The sequence below is a fragment of the Nycticebus coucang genome, chromosome 2, assembly GCF_027406575.1.
Source record: "Nycticebus coucang isolate mNycCou1 chromosome 2, mNycCou1.pri, whole genome shotgun sequence".
In the NCBI taxonomy this organism is placed as follows: Eukaryota; Metazoa; Chordata; class Mammalia; order Primates; family Lorisidae; genus Nycticebus; species Nycticebus coucang.
This window is the reverse complement of record NC_069781.1, coordinates 23,471,368-23,482,907: the sequence shown is the minus strand read 5'-3', so window position 1 is coordinate 23,482,907 and position 11,540 is coordinate 23,471,368. Positions and strand designations below refer to the sequence as shown.

Sequence of the window (11,540 nt, the reverse complement as noted above, 5' to 3'; positions counted from 1 at the left end):
AACTGAGGCTGGGTACACTGCATCACCTGCCCAGGGTTCCACAGCAGAGGAGCAGACCCTGAGAGCCTATGTAGTTTTCCCCTTCTCTCCTCCCCACTTCAGCATCATGAGTAAAGATGTCAGGGCTACAGGGTGGACCTCTGACACCCCCCACCCCCACCCAGAACTCACAGCTGCCTTAGCCACCACAATGTGCCCCTCCCTTCAAAAGACATCAAGACAGGTGCTTATCCTGGGGCTTGATGTTGAAAGAGCAGGCCCAGGCTTCAGGCAGCTGTGGGTCCAAGCTTGTCCTTTACAAAAGGGGGTCTTCACACTCAATGGACCACAGCCCCAGAGCAACACATCCAGAAACTCCTTGCTCTACTCTCAGAGTACAGACATGAGACCGTGGGCAGCCACTGCTGGGGGCAGTTTCCCTGTTGAGTTTGTTTCCTATGGCCACTGTAACAAATTGCCATGTTTCTTCTCCCACAAAGAGAGGTCAGAGGTCTGAATCAGTCACACTGGGCTAACATCAAGGCATTAGGAGGGCAGGTTCCCTCTGAATGCTCTGCCTTTTGCAGCTGCCTACATTTCTTGGCTTGTAGTCTCTTCCCCTATCTTCGTAGCATATCACTACAACATCTCTGATTCTATCAGCACAACACCTTCTCTTCTGTGTCAGACCTTCCCTGCCTCCCTCTTATAAGCGTCCTTTGATTATATTGGGCCCACCCCAACTCATGACCATAACTTAATCACATCTGTAGAATCCTTTTTGCAATATAAATCAACACACAAAAGTTCCAGGAATTGGAATCTTGTTATCTTTGGGGGTTATTATTTAACCCACCAAACCCATTTTCCAGATGGGGATCTTGAGGCTCAATTTCCCAAGACCACACTAGCTTTGGAGTCTAATGTGGGGGAAAGATGGCAAAGTTCTCTTGCAGTGAGGTGGGAGTCACTCCCTGCAGAGGGACCAAGCCTCCATCCTTGGCATAGAGGCCTTCAGGGATGCCAGCTGCCTCAGGTGAATCCATGGCCCTGGCCTCAGGGGTCTTTCTTGGCTGGAAAGTGAACAGGAACAATCAAGAGAAAGATCTGGGATAAGAGCGTGGAGCCAACTGCCCCCCTATCACAGACCTCCAGACACGAGCAAAGCAGGACTTCTTGAACTCTTCTTCCACCAGACAAGTCCTGGGGCCCAGATGAAATGGGCATTTCAGCTAGCAACTGAAGCCACAGAGCAGACCATGTTGTGCCACTTTCTCCAACCTGCCACCCTGTATGTTTTGCTTCTAATGCCCACTGTTCTCAGCTGCTGGAACAGCTTGATTTGCCCAGGCAGAAAGCAGGAAGTGATTGGGAATCTATTGCCTCTTCTGATATGCATGAATGCCCAATGCCCCTGCCTTGAATGGAGACAACTCTAGGCCTAGTTACCCCAGGGTCTCCTGTGGGATGGGGTTGAAGCTTCCCACTGTGGACTGTCTGAAATCCTACCCTCACTTAGCTTCTTCCCCTTCCGTGTTCTGTGTTCCTACTCCCTACGGGTCTCCCCTGGGAGCACTTCCTTAATGAATTGCTTGCAAACAAATCCTTATCTCAGTGTTGGCTTCTGCAAACTAACCTTAGGCCGCATCTGGGTTTTAAAACATTCACTTCGCACTGTGCGTTTTGCCTTGTAACATACTTGTATGTTTTCATCTGCAAATATTATCTGTAAATGCTTAAGCTTTGCCCTCAAACCTTCAAGGAAGGCACACCAAGGAGCAGACGTGGCTCAAGAGTGACTGCACGTCCCACTGTACATCCCAAATTGAGCAGAGGGAGGCCGGGTAGTGGCATGGCTGTGCCGGGTGCCCCCATCTGTCCTAGCCACCCCTCTCTCTCCACACCAAAATCCCAGCCTCACAGGCAGACCACATAGCACGCTGGTCCCTAACCTTGTTCAGATTTCTTTATTGAAAAATTAAAGTCATAAGCTCTGTATATAAATACAATGACGTTGCTGGTCACCTGCAAGGCCTCTGGGGTAGGCTGAAGGTAGATGGGAAGCTGGGGCTGTGGGGTCCCCAAGGGTTTGGGGAGGGAAATAAATAATAAATACCATGGGGAAATGAGGAGTCAGAAGGAGTGGGGGTGAAGACGGGGAGGTGCTTGATGCTTATTTGTGGCACTAAAGGTCCCGCAAGATGCCTCCTGGTGGGGGCCTGTGTCCATGTTTTCTCAAGTGACCTCACTCTGGACAGAAGCCCAGGCATCTGGGGACAGTCTGGGTCCTCACTGGCTAAGGGCAGCAGTGACAACACCCCCGACCCAACCCAGAGAGACAGGCCCTCTGCCTTTCCTTTTCCTTTCTTCCCTTCCTGCAAGCCACATGTATTGAGTGCCTATTGTGAACCCAGTACAGCACCAGATCCTGACCTGGCCTTCTGTTTGCCTCACTGGCTATCTTCTTCTCCTGGTTCTGGTCCAGGGGGTCTGGATAGAGGGGGGAGTGTCTTCCTGCTACCCTGGTTGGCCCCGACTCCTCAAGGAGCTTCATAGAGCCGAGAGTGGGGAGGGCCCAGGAGCAGGGGCTGACAGTAATGGGAGGCCCTTGGCCTCGGTCTCTAGAGCATCACATTGAATTCAGTGACCAGAAAGTCAATGTAGTCATGGTCCTTGGTCTTGAAGGCCTCAGCAATGATGCGGGCGGCCTCCCGATGCTCCTTGCCACGAAGCGTCAACCCATTCACTTCAAGGATCACATGGCCCACCTTGAGCTGCCCACAGTTGTGGGCTGAGCCACCTCGCTGCAGGGAGAGAAAGGACACAGGACTCATGTGGGATGCCGAAAAGTTAGGCAGGACTGGCTTTGACCACCCACCGGGTCAGGCCCCACTGCCACCCAGGCAGCCACAGTCTGGGTGTCCACTGCCCTAATTAGGAAAACTGAGGCTCAAGAAAGGTGATACAAGCCTGGGTTGCATATGAGTTCTTGGAGGGTATGACATCTATGGGAGTGGCAAAGCCTTGGAGATGCTGAGAAAGGGTCTTTCAGGGTTAGGGAGAGATGGGTGAGCAAGGCCCTAAGGACGTACCTGAATAGTGACAATCCTAGGCAGGGGTTGGCGGGTGTTGGCGCCACCTTCAATGGCAATGCCCAGAGTGGCTGCACTTTTCTTCACACGAACAAGAGTGGACGTGGGCTCCAGGAGTCCAGGCTGTGGGTGTGAGGAAGGACATCACTGAGGCCTACTCACTGGACAGGCATGGCTGACATTGGGCTGGGCCCTGACTCACCCTGGTCAACAGGGCTCAGACTGTAGTCTGTGTTAGGGGCTTGAGTGTGCCAGGCCTTAGGCCAAGCACTTGGTCTCCTAGTTCTTTACTCCCTACAAGAAGCCTCTGAGGCTCTGGAGGTTACAGGGCTTTCCCAGGGCTGTCTGGGGTGGCATCACACCTTGATGAGCCTCAAGATTCTCAAGACCAGTCTTTGGCCTCAGCCACCTAGCATCTGTGTGAAGACAGGACTTAAACTTGACCTCCATATTTCTAATATAGTGTTTATTCTGGACACCCAAGTCCCCAAGTGATGGGAATTTGCCAAGCCGCCTGGTGCTCACTGCCTGGTGCTCACTTGCCAAGCTGAACCGTGGGTCCCTGAGAACTTCCATTCCCACCTGGGGCCTGCCTTCCTCTCAGCCCCTGCACTGCCCCCACCCCCACTCACCGGTTTGTTGGCCCCCTCTGTGGGCCTCTCATTCCGGGGCAGCTCCTTGCTACCCCTGCTCTTGGTGGATGCTGTCTGTCTGCCTCGGCCGGGGGCACTGGCCTCTGCCTCACCGGCATCCACACCACTGTCCTCGCTTAAAGTCTGCCCACTGTCGGAGAGCTGAGAGAGTGTGGAGGCTGCTGGGAAGGGGAATGGGAGGAGAGAGGCATACAGCTGGATCAGGGAGGGCTTCCTGGAGATGGCAATCAAACTAGAGGCAGGAAGATTGGACGAGTTCCCCAGGCAAAGACAGGGGGAGAAAGGAAAGGATCTTGAGATTAGAGGGCAAGGAGACCCCCTGATAACACTCTCTATCTACTGCAGACCTGCCCTTCCAACCGGACCTGGCTCAAAGGCTCTGACTTCCAGGACATCTGCCTTGACCTCCCAGTTCTCAGCAACTAGTGTAATGATTTCAACAGAGATCAGAAGACAAACCAAGCCCATAGATACGGGGGTTTGTTTTATTTTTTTAAAAAAACTCACACAGTGCTATCAATTTTTAATGATGGGACCAACAACACATTCAGATCATAAGATTTCATATAAAATTTAAATTTATAGCTTCTCAAGGAAAAACCAAATTCTGCCACACCTGGCCTGTACCCCTGCATGACCCGATGTAGGCTGAGCTAAGCTGTGGGTGGGCACATGCCTTCCAGCTCACCAGTCAAGCTACTTTATTGTCGTAATGACCCAGGCCCTGAACTTGAGACCTTCAATTAAGAACACCCACTCTGGAATCTACTAGATCAGGTCTGAATCTACACTGACCCGCTTGTGCAAGCCTGGGCTAGAAACACAGCCTCTCTGGGCCTCCTGAGTTCTCATTTTCACATAGGAAGCATGATGCCTGCCCTGTGGGGCTGTCATGAAGACTCACAGATACAACGGACGGAGGGAAGCAGTCAAAGGAACAGGCTTGACAACTACTTTGTGTCTTAGTTTCTTCATCTGTAAAATGGGGATAATGATAGAACCAGCTTCATAGGGCTGCTGGGAGGACCGACAGAGTCAACAGTACAGGCGAGGCTCCTGGAACGTGCTTATTAGTGAGGCTGCTAGTTCCTAGCATCACGTGTGTAATCAGCTCAACACACGTCTAGTGGCAGCAGGGACCCACCATGCTAGCTTTGGCTTCTCCCACCACATCCTGCCTGCCCTCCCCTTAGCTGCCTCTTCTCACTAAGCTACTGGCCACCACAGCCTTGAATTCTGCATCCTCGTCTGTGCACTGCCCAGCACACAGCAGGCTCTCAGGTAACGTCCCCCAACCTGGCCGGGCCTCTTCCCTGGCCACAGCTGGCCCCACATATCACTGCAGCCACAAGATGGCAGCAGAACCTAACTAAATGCACACAAACACTAAATTAAGGAGGGCTGTGACCCAGAGCTTTCTGGGAGAGAAGACCAGGCTCTCTCCTTCCCTCCGCCTCCTCAGCTCATGTCCTCTGGAAAACCAGGCTCTGTAGTCTTGGCTGGCCTCCCAGGTGCCTGGAAGATTCTTGCTGCCCTGCATCAGGAAACCTGCCAGGGGTCCAGACTGCACCTTCAATACCCAGCTTTCCCCCAGCACCTACTCTGTGCTGGGTTCTGGAGCACAGGGGTCACAGAAACCACCGCCACCTGCCATGAGCCTAGTCTTCCTGGGGAGATGATTAGGTGCACACAGGGTGGCCGGGAGGAGGGAGCTGGGGGAGCCCTGGCAGGGCCAACCCCATTATCTCCATTTCGTGATGAGCAACGCAAGGCATAGTAGCCAGGCAGGCAGGACAAGTAGAGCTGGGATCCAAACCAGAGTCTGCAACCCCGAAGTACCTTAACGCTGAACTCGGGATGCTGTTCTGGTGGCCACTCTGACCCTGAGCCAGCGACCGTCTAGGCTAGCAGGCCGCTTGGCAAGCACCTGTCCCACCCTTCACCGTGTTAACGGGCAGATTAACTCAGAGAGGACCAGGATCTGCAAGGACGGCAGAGCCGGGACTCCGGAGCCCCCACCCGGTCTGCTGTACTCACTGCGCGTCTGGGGCAGTGCCCTCACTTCATTCACATCCGGCTCACTGTCGGGGCGGTGGACCTCCACCATGACAAAGTGCTGGTTTGTGCCTGTCTGGTCTGGGTGTCCAGAAGGTGAGAGAGGTGGAAGGCAGCCCCCAGCCACGGTAGCCTCGGCAGGGGGGCTTTTCAGGTGTGGGGGTGACTGTACCCGGGGGAAGGGGCCGATGGGGTGCTGGTTGACTAGGGCCAGATGGGCGTCCAGGGGCCTCCTGCTGCCAGAGTTGGCAGGGGAGATGGAGGCATAGATGGGGGAGGGGGGTGAGTCCTGTGCAGAGCAGGTCCCAGTGGTGGGTGCGGTGCCCGCTGGTGGGCTGCGGTTCTGCGGAGCTGACAAGATGATGCCTGAGTGGCAGGATGCGGAGGAAGGTGGCTGGAGGTCCTCTCTCCCTGGCTTCCTCAGCTGGCTGGGTGGGCGGTCATGGCCTTGGCCCAGTGGTGGTGGGGGAGATGGTGGCTTGAAGTTGGACAGCCCCTCAGAGGTGGATTTGACATCATCCTGCCAAAAGACCCAGAAGGAGTAGAAGGGGTCAGAGCCCATCGCTCTGGGAGAGAGTGGAGGCTGCAGCCGCCGAGTGGTACCAGACCCCAGCTGGAATTCTGTCCCTGCTCTGCCGGCTCTTGGCCATGCTGCTCTGAATAATGTAACACCTGAGTGGAAAACTTCTCCCCAGTATCTCAGCAGCTGATAAGCGTTGGGATCTTAGAGGGTGTCTCTGGGGACGGCGTCATTACCTTTGGGAACTGAAGTTCCTGGCCTCAGCCAGGGCATGTCACAGGGAACAAGACTTAATTAGAGACAGGATGGAGGAGATGAAAACACAAAAATGCCATTTTCTTTTTAGGGGATGATCTTGGCTACTCAAGGTGGGAAGGGTGATGGGGCTGGGAGTGGACAGAATGGAGAAGAGGTGGATGGGCATATGGGCTTGGGTACTGTGTGGCCCTGAGCAAGGCACAGTGCCTCTCTGAGCACATCTCTGGGCACTGGGGCAGGCAGACCTACTCAGCAGAATGAGTGTGGGGGTGTGAGGAGCCATGTGCAGCAGGTACATAGTGGGCCCTGTGGCCCCTCTGCCTAGACCAACGTCTGACACTTGCATAATTCTGGGAGCCTCATAAGCACTGTCCTACGTGCTTTAATTAATTAATTAACATACTCCTCGCTATAAACTTATAGGAGAGGCACATTATTATCCTCATTCGTATGGAAAAACTGAGACACAGAGACGTGCTGAAAGTTACACAGTGACCAGTCCCACCTAAAATCATCAGGAACAAGCCATCCTGGTCCCTGCTAGAGGTAGCAGAGTGGTGGGTACACTTATACACAGGTCTGCAGCACAGTCTGAGAGCTCACAGCAGGGGCCTCTGTCCCCTTCCCCACCCTTTGGCTGCTGCAGAGAAGAGTAAGCCCCTGGGACCTGAGCAGACCAGGAAGGGCAGAACACAACCAAAGGGCCAGCCAGGGTCTTACCACGGACACATCTGGGAGGGTGTTAACATTGCCCTGGACAGCCTCACCGGTCTCCTCCAGGTCCAGAGTGTTCTAGAAATAGACAAGAAAGCAAGATGAGCAAAGAGAAGCTGACAGGGGAAAACTGGTTTGTCTTCTAGGACATCAAGATCTTGGAGGCCTTATGACATCCTCACGTGATGCTTGGCCTATCCAACTTTGTCATAAGTCACTTGACTCATTAAAATTAAGGACAATTTGCCTGCTGGTCACTTTGAAGTTAATTTCTCTTTGGGACTTTCTAGTCACTTTCAGGCCTCCCCAGAACTCCTGGTGATGTTGGTGCGTCTCTGGCCTTGACTGGACGTTCCTGGACTCAGCCATGAATGCTGTGGTTAACACACCCAACACTTCAAAACCCGTGGTCTGTCTCTCCATGGCTCTGATGTGAAGGTGTGAAAATGGCAAAGCTGCAAGTGAGAAGCAGCTAAGGAGAGCCTCCCTCTTTTCTGAAACTAATACCAAGGTGGTGATTTAAGGTTTGAATGGGTCTTATTGTGCAAAAATATCTATTTCTTTCTGCCTTTCCCAATCACAGGAAGAAGCCTGATGCTTCCTCAAATGTCACTGAGCTTCCAAAAGGCTACTTCTGAACTGTCTGTGGGTGGCTGAGCAGAGCTCCTTTCTGAGCTGGGCTCTCCTGAGGGATCAGGGGAGCCATTTCTTTCCAGCTCACAGAGCCAGGATGGCAATCAGCCTCTGCCACTCTGATGGGTAATTTCATGTGGCAACTTGATTGGGTTAAGGAGTGCCCAGAAAGCTGGTGAAACATCATTTCTAGATATGTCTGCAAGGGTGTTTCTGGAAGAAATTAATATTTGAATTGGTAAACTGAGTAAAGAAGATTACCCTCTCCAGTGTGGGTGGGCAGAATCCAACCCATGAAATAGAACTTAAAGGTAGAGGAAGGGCGGACTTGCTGTCTCTTCTGGAGCCAGGACACCCATCAGACATCCATGCTCCTGGTTCTCAGGCCTTTGAACTCAGACTTGGAACTAAATGACCAGCTTTCCTGGGCCTCCAGCTTGTGGACGACAGATCATGGGACTTCCTAGCTTCCATAACTGCATGAGCCAATCCTTCACAATCAATCTTTCTCTACACCTATATAGTATATCTGATTGGTTCTCTTTCTCTGGAGAACCCTGATACAGCCACCAACACCTGGCTCAAGTCTCAAGTGCATCAATACTGAGCATCTCTGAAGCTCAACCTTCCTAATGCTGTGGCCCTTTAATACAGTTCCTGTGGGTCGCTCAGAGGTTGAGAACCGCTGCTGTAGACTGACACGGGGCTGGGGAAACAGAGGAGGTGAGACATCACGCCTCTGCCTTCCAAAGCTTAAAGACAGTGTGGTCAGCAGACACAGACATATAAAGCAGCTGGGGAGGGGTTATCAAGAAGGCTTCCTGGAGGAAAGGGACAAAACTCAAAGCTGGGTCTTCTGAGTGAGCAAAGAAGGAAACAGTGGGTATTTCAGACAGAGGAAAGGGTGTACATAAAATGGGAAGGAGACAGAGGTTGTTTAAGATTCTTTGGGTAGCACCGCGTTAAATGTGTGGCCTTGTCTCTGTGGTGCAATTGGCCAGCACGTTCAGCTGTTAACTGATAGGCTAATGGTTTGAGCCCACCCAGGGATGCAAGGTGTAGCATTTTAACCCACTGCTGCCAGCTGTCACATAAGTCACGTGTGAGGCTGCTTAGACTTGAGCCTGAGGACAGTGGGTTGCCATAGAAACGCGGTCAAGTTTGCCTTCTAGAAAGAGGCCCTTTGCTCACATCCCCTATAGCCACACGGGATCACTGCAGGCGTGTCAGGGTCTTCACACGGCTGTTGCTTCTGCCTGGAACACTTCTTACCTATCCATAGGCATACTGTTGGTGCCCCTCCTTCAAGACCTCCTGGGTGAGATCTGCCCTGACTAGCCCTGACCAGCCCTTCCCAGTTTCACTTGTCCTCATCTCACTGATCACATTCCCTAGCCACTAGCCAGGGTGTTAGCCTTGAGCTCTAAGTCAGGTCCTATCTCTCTCCTGCTATGCACCTTGGGACCTTTTCATTAGTTGGAGGAAATTCCAAAGCCCACACTCACTGTGCCTGCATAGTGCCCTAATTTTTCGCTTCTCTTGCAACAGGATGCCATCGTTCCTGCCTCAGGGCCTTTGCACTCACGGCTCTCTGCCTGTACACACTCGTGGCTCATTTCCTTCCTCCCTTTCTGACCTCGGTGAGACCCTCCGAGACCAGCTTGGTCTACAATACCCCAGCCCACCACCACCTCTGTCTGCTCCCTGACCCTGCTTTGGTTTTCTACATAATATGTATCACACTCTGACTTTATACAGTCGATTTGCATATTTTCTTTCTTTCCCACTAGGATACAAAGTCTGAGTTGGCAGGACTTAGGACTACCTGGTCCTCACTCTCTCCTCAGTGCTTAGAACAGGAGCTTAGAGATTTCTGCTTGATAAATACTAAGAAAATTGATTATGCCATGAATGTATCAATCAATGGATGAATGAATCAATCACTCAGTCTAGCCGTCACAGGGGGAGGCCCCAACTCCACACACCTAAGGTACAGTGTACCAGTCATGCCCCCACTGTAAAAGGCCAGTGACTGGAACCCACAGCACGCTCAGGCCTCTTGGCTCTGAGCCTGGCAAACCCAGACCTTTTTGTTTGGTCCTGTGATGCCTCTTGGGCAAAGTCAGGCTGGGGAAGCTGTCCCCATTTTTCCAACAAAGTTGATGCTTACGAGCAAACCTGAGCCTCCTGATCTGTTAACTGCATACCACCTCCCAGGAAGATGCTGCTGACAGCCTTGGTGACACAAGGACAGTGTGTATGTGTGTGTGTGTGTGTGTGTGTGTGTATGTGCAGGAGTGGGGGGAGGTTCTTTAAGAAGGGGAAGTGATGGGGTTGTTCTTACCCACCCCACTGATTAGTGACACTGGCTCCAGCTTTGTCACCTCTGGGGCTTCCTTATAATCACACCCAGTTCTGCCACTTACAGCTGAGTGACAGTGGGTGAATCACCGAGTGGTGGTCAGTGAATCAACCTTCCTGTGCCTCAGTTCTGCAAAATGGACTAACAGCTGTAGTTGCCTCATGCACTTGATGTGTTAATACCTACAAAGCACTCAGAGCAGGGCCTACCACAAGGTATGAAGGAAGGTGACCATTACAAACATCAGAAGGCTGGGAGGCCTTGCAAATAAAATGAACTGCAAAATGTATCCTGAATGTGTGAACACCTCAGATGCAAAGGAAATGGCAGCTGTCCTGTATAGCTCTCGCTTCCAAAACCAGAATGAGTCTAATGCTCCCTAGAAATAGCCCAGCTGGGCATGTAGAATTAAGGTGAACAGTGGTGCAGGCTGGTTACATGTAATTACTTTTTAAGACTCAACAGTCTTGGCTCTAACTTCAGCATCACAGAGAAGGAACAGAGCATTGAAGGTGTCCACAGCAAAGACAAGGGACCCTCTGCCACACTCAAACATAGCCATGGCCACCTGTCCCAGGAATACAATGCATAGGTGACCCTGGGGGCAGCCATGGTGAGGTGCAGATGACACATGGTGGGACCAGAGACATGGGATTCTGTCCCATCTGGTGCATCAGGGCTGTGCACATTCATTTATCCGCTCAGCAAGCACTGAGCAGGCAGCTATGTCTTATGAGGAAGCTCAGGGGTATGTGGCTTTCTCCTGGAAAGGATACTAGAGAACAACAAACTGTGGGACCTACTGTGTACCAGTCCCCATGCTGCGTGTTTTACTTGCATCATCTCAGTTGCTTCCCCCTGGGAGGCAGGCATAGTGATGCTCTCTCAGCACATGAGTTACAAGGAAAGCTCAGAGAGGGAAGGGACTTGTCCAAGGATGCATGGTCATCCTATAGCAGATCAGCTTTCTAAACCAGGTCTGGGTCAAAGTCCATGCTGCACTATTCTAAACCCAGAGACAGACAAGGCCCTGATGTCATGGGATCCAGAGGGCCCCACAACAACCCTCTTTGAAAGGAGAGGACACAGTCACTGCTGGCCCATCCTGGAACAAAGGTGGAGATGGAGGAGGGGGTGAGGGGTGGCCAGGGGACAAACACCAGCCATGGGAGGGAGGCTTGAAGTGGAGCAAACGGCAGACGGTTTGGAGCCTGGCCCTGCCAGACTCCATCTGCTGAATCCAGACGCTCAGGAGTCCCGAGTCCCCAAGCCAT

The 11,540-nt window shown here is 52.3% G+C and overlaps 1 protein-coding gene across 5 annotated transcripts in view; it reads right to left on the bottom strand.

Annotated features, from left to right (window-relative positions):
* Window positions 1–1,927: 1,927 nt before the first annotated feature.
* Window positions 1,928–11,540, bottom strand: part of WHRN (whirlin) — an 84,944-nt gene continuing 75,331 nt past the window's right edge. For 3 of the 5 annotated variants that reach the window (XM_053564797.1, XM_053564760.1, XM_053564777.1), the window contains 5 exons: window positions 7,278–7,349; window positions 5,762–6,299; window positions 3,704–3,885; window positions 3,072–3,194; window positions 1,928–2,783 (listed from right to left, as the gene is read on the bottom strand). In XM_053564797.1, the coding sequence (XP_053420772.1) occupies window positions 2,601–2,783; window positions 3,072–3,194; window positions 3,704–3,885; window positions 5,762–6,299; window positions 7,278–7,349 (1,098 nt within the window). In that variant the 3' untranslated portion in view covers window positions 1,928–2,600. The remainder of the gene's footprint in view (window positions 2,784–3,071; window positions 3,195–3,703; window positions 3,886–5,761; window positions 6,300–7,277; window positions 7,350–11,540) is intronic. The other 2 variants (XM_053564768.1, XM_053564788.1) reach the window with 1 other exon arrangement.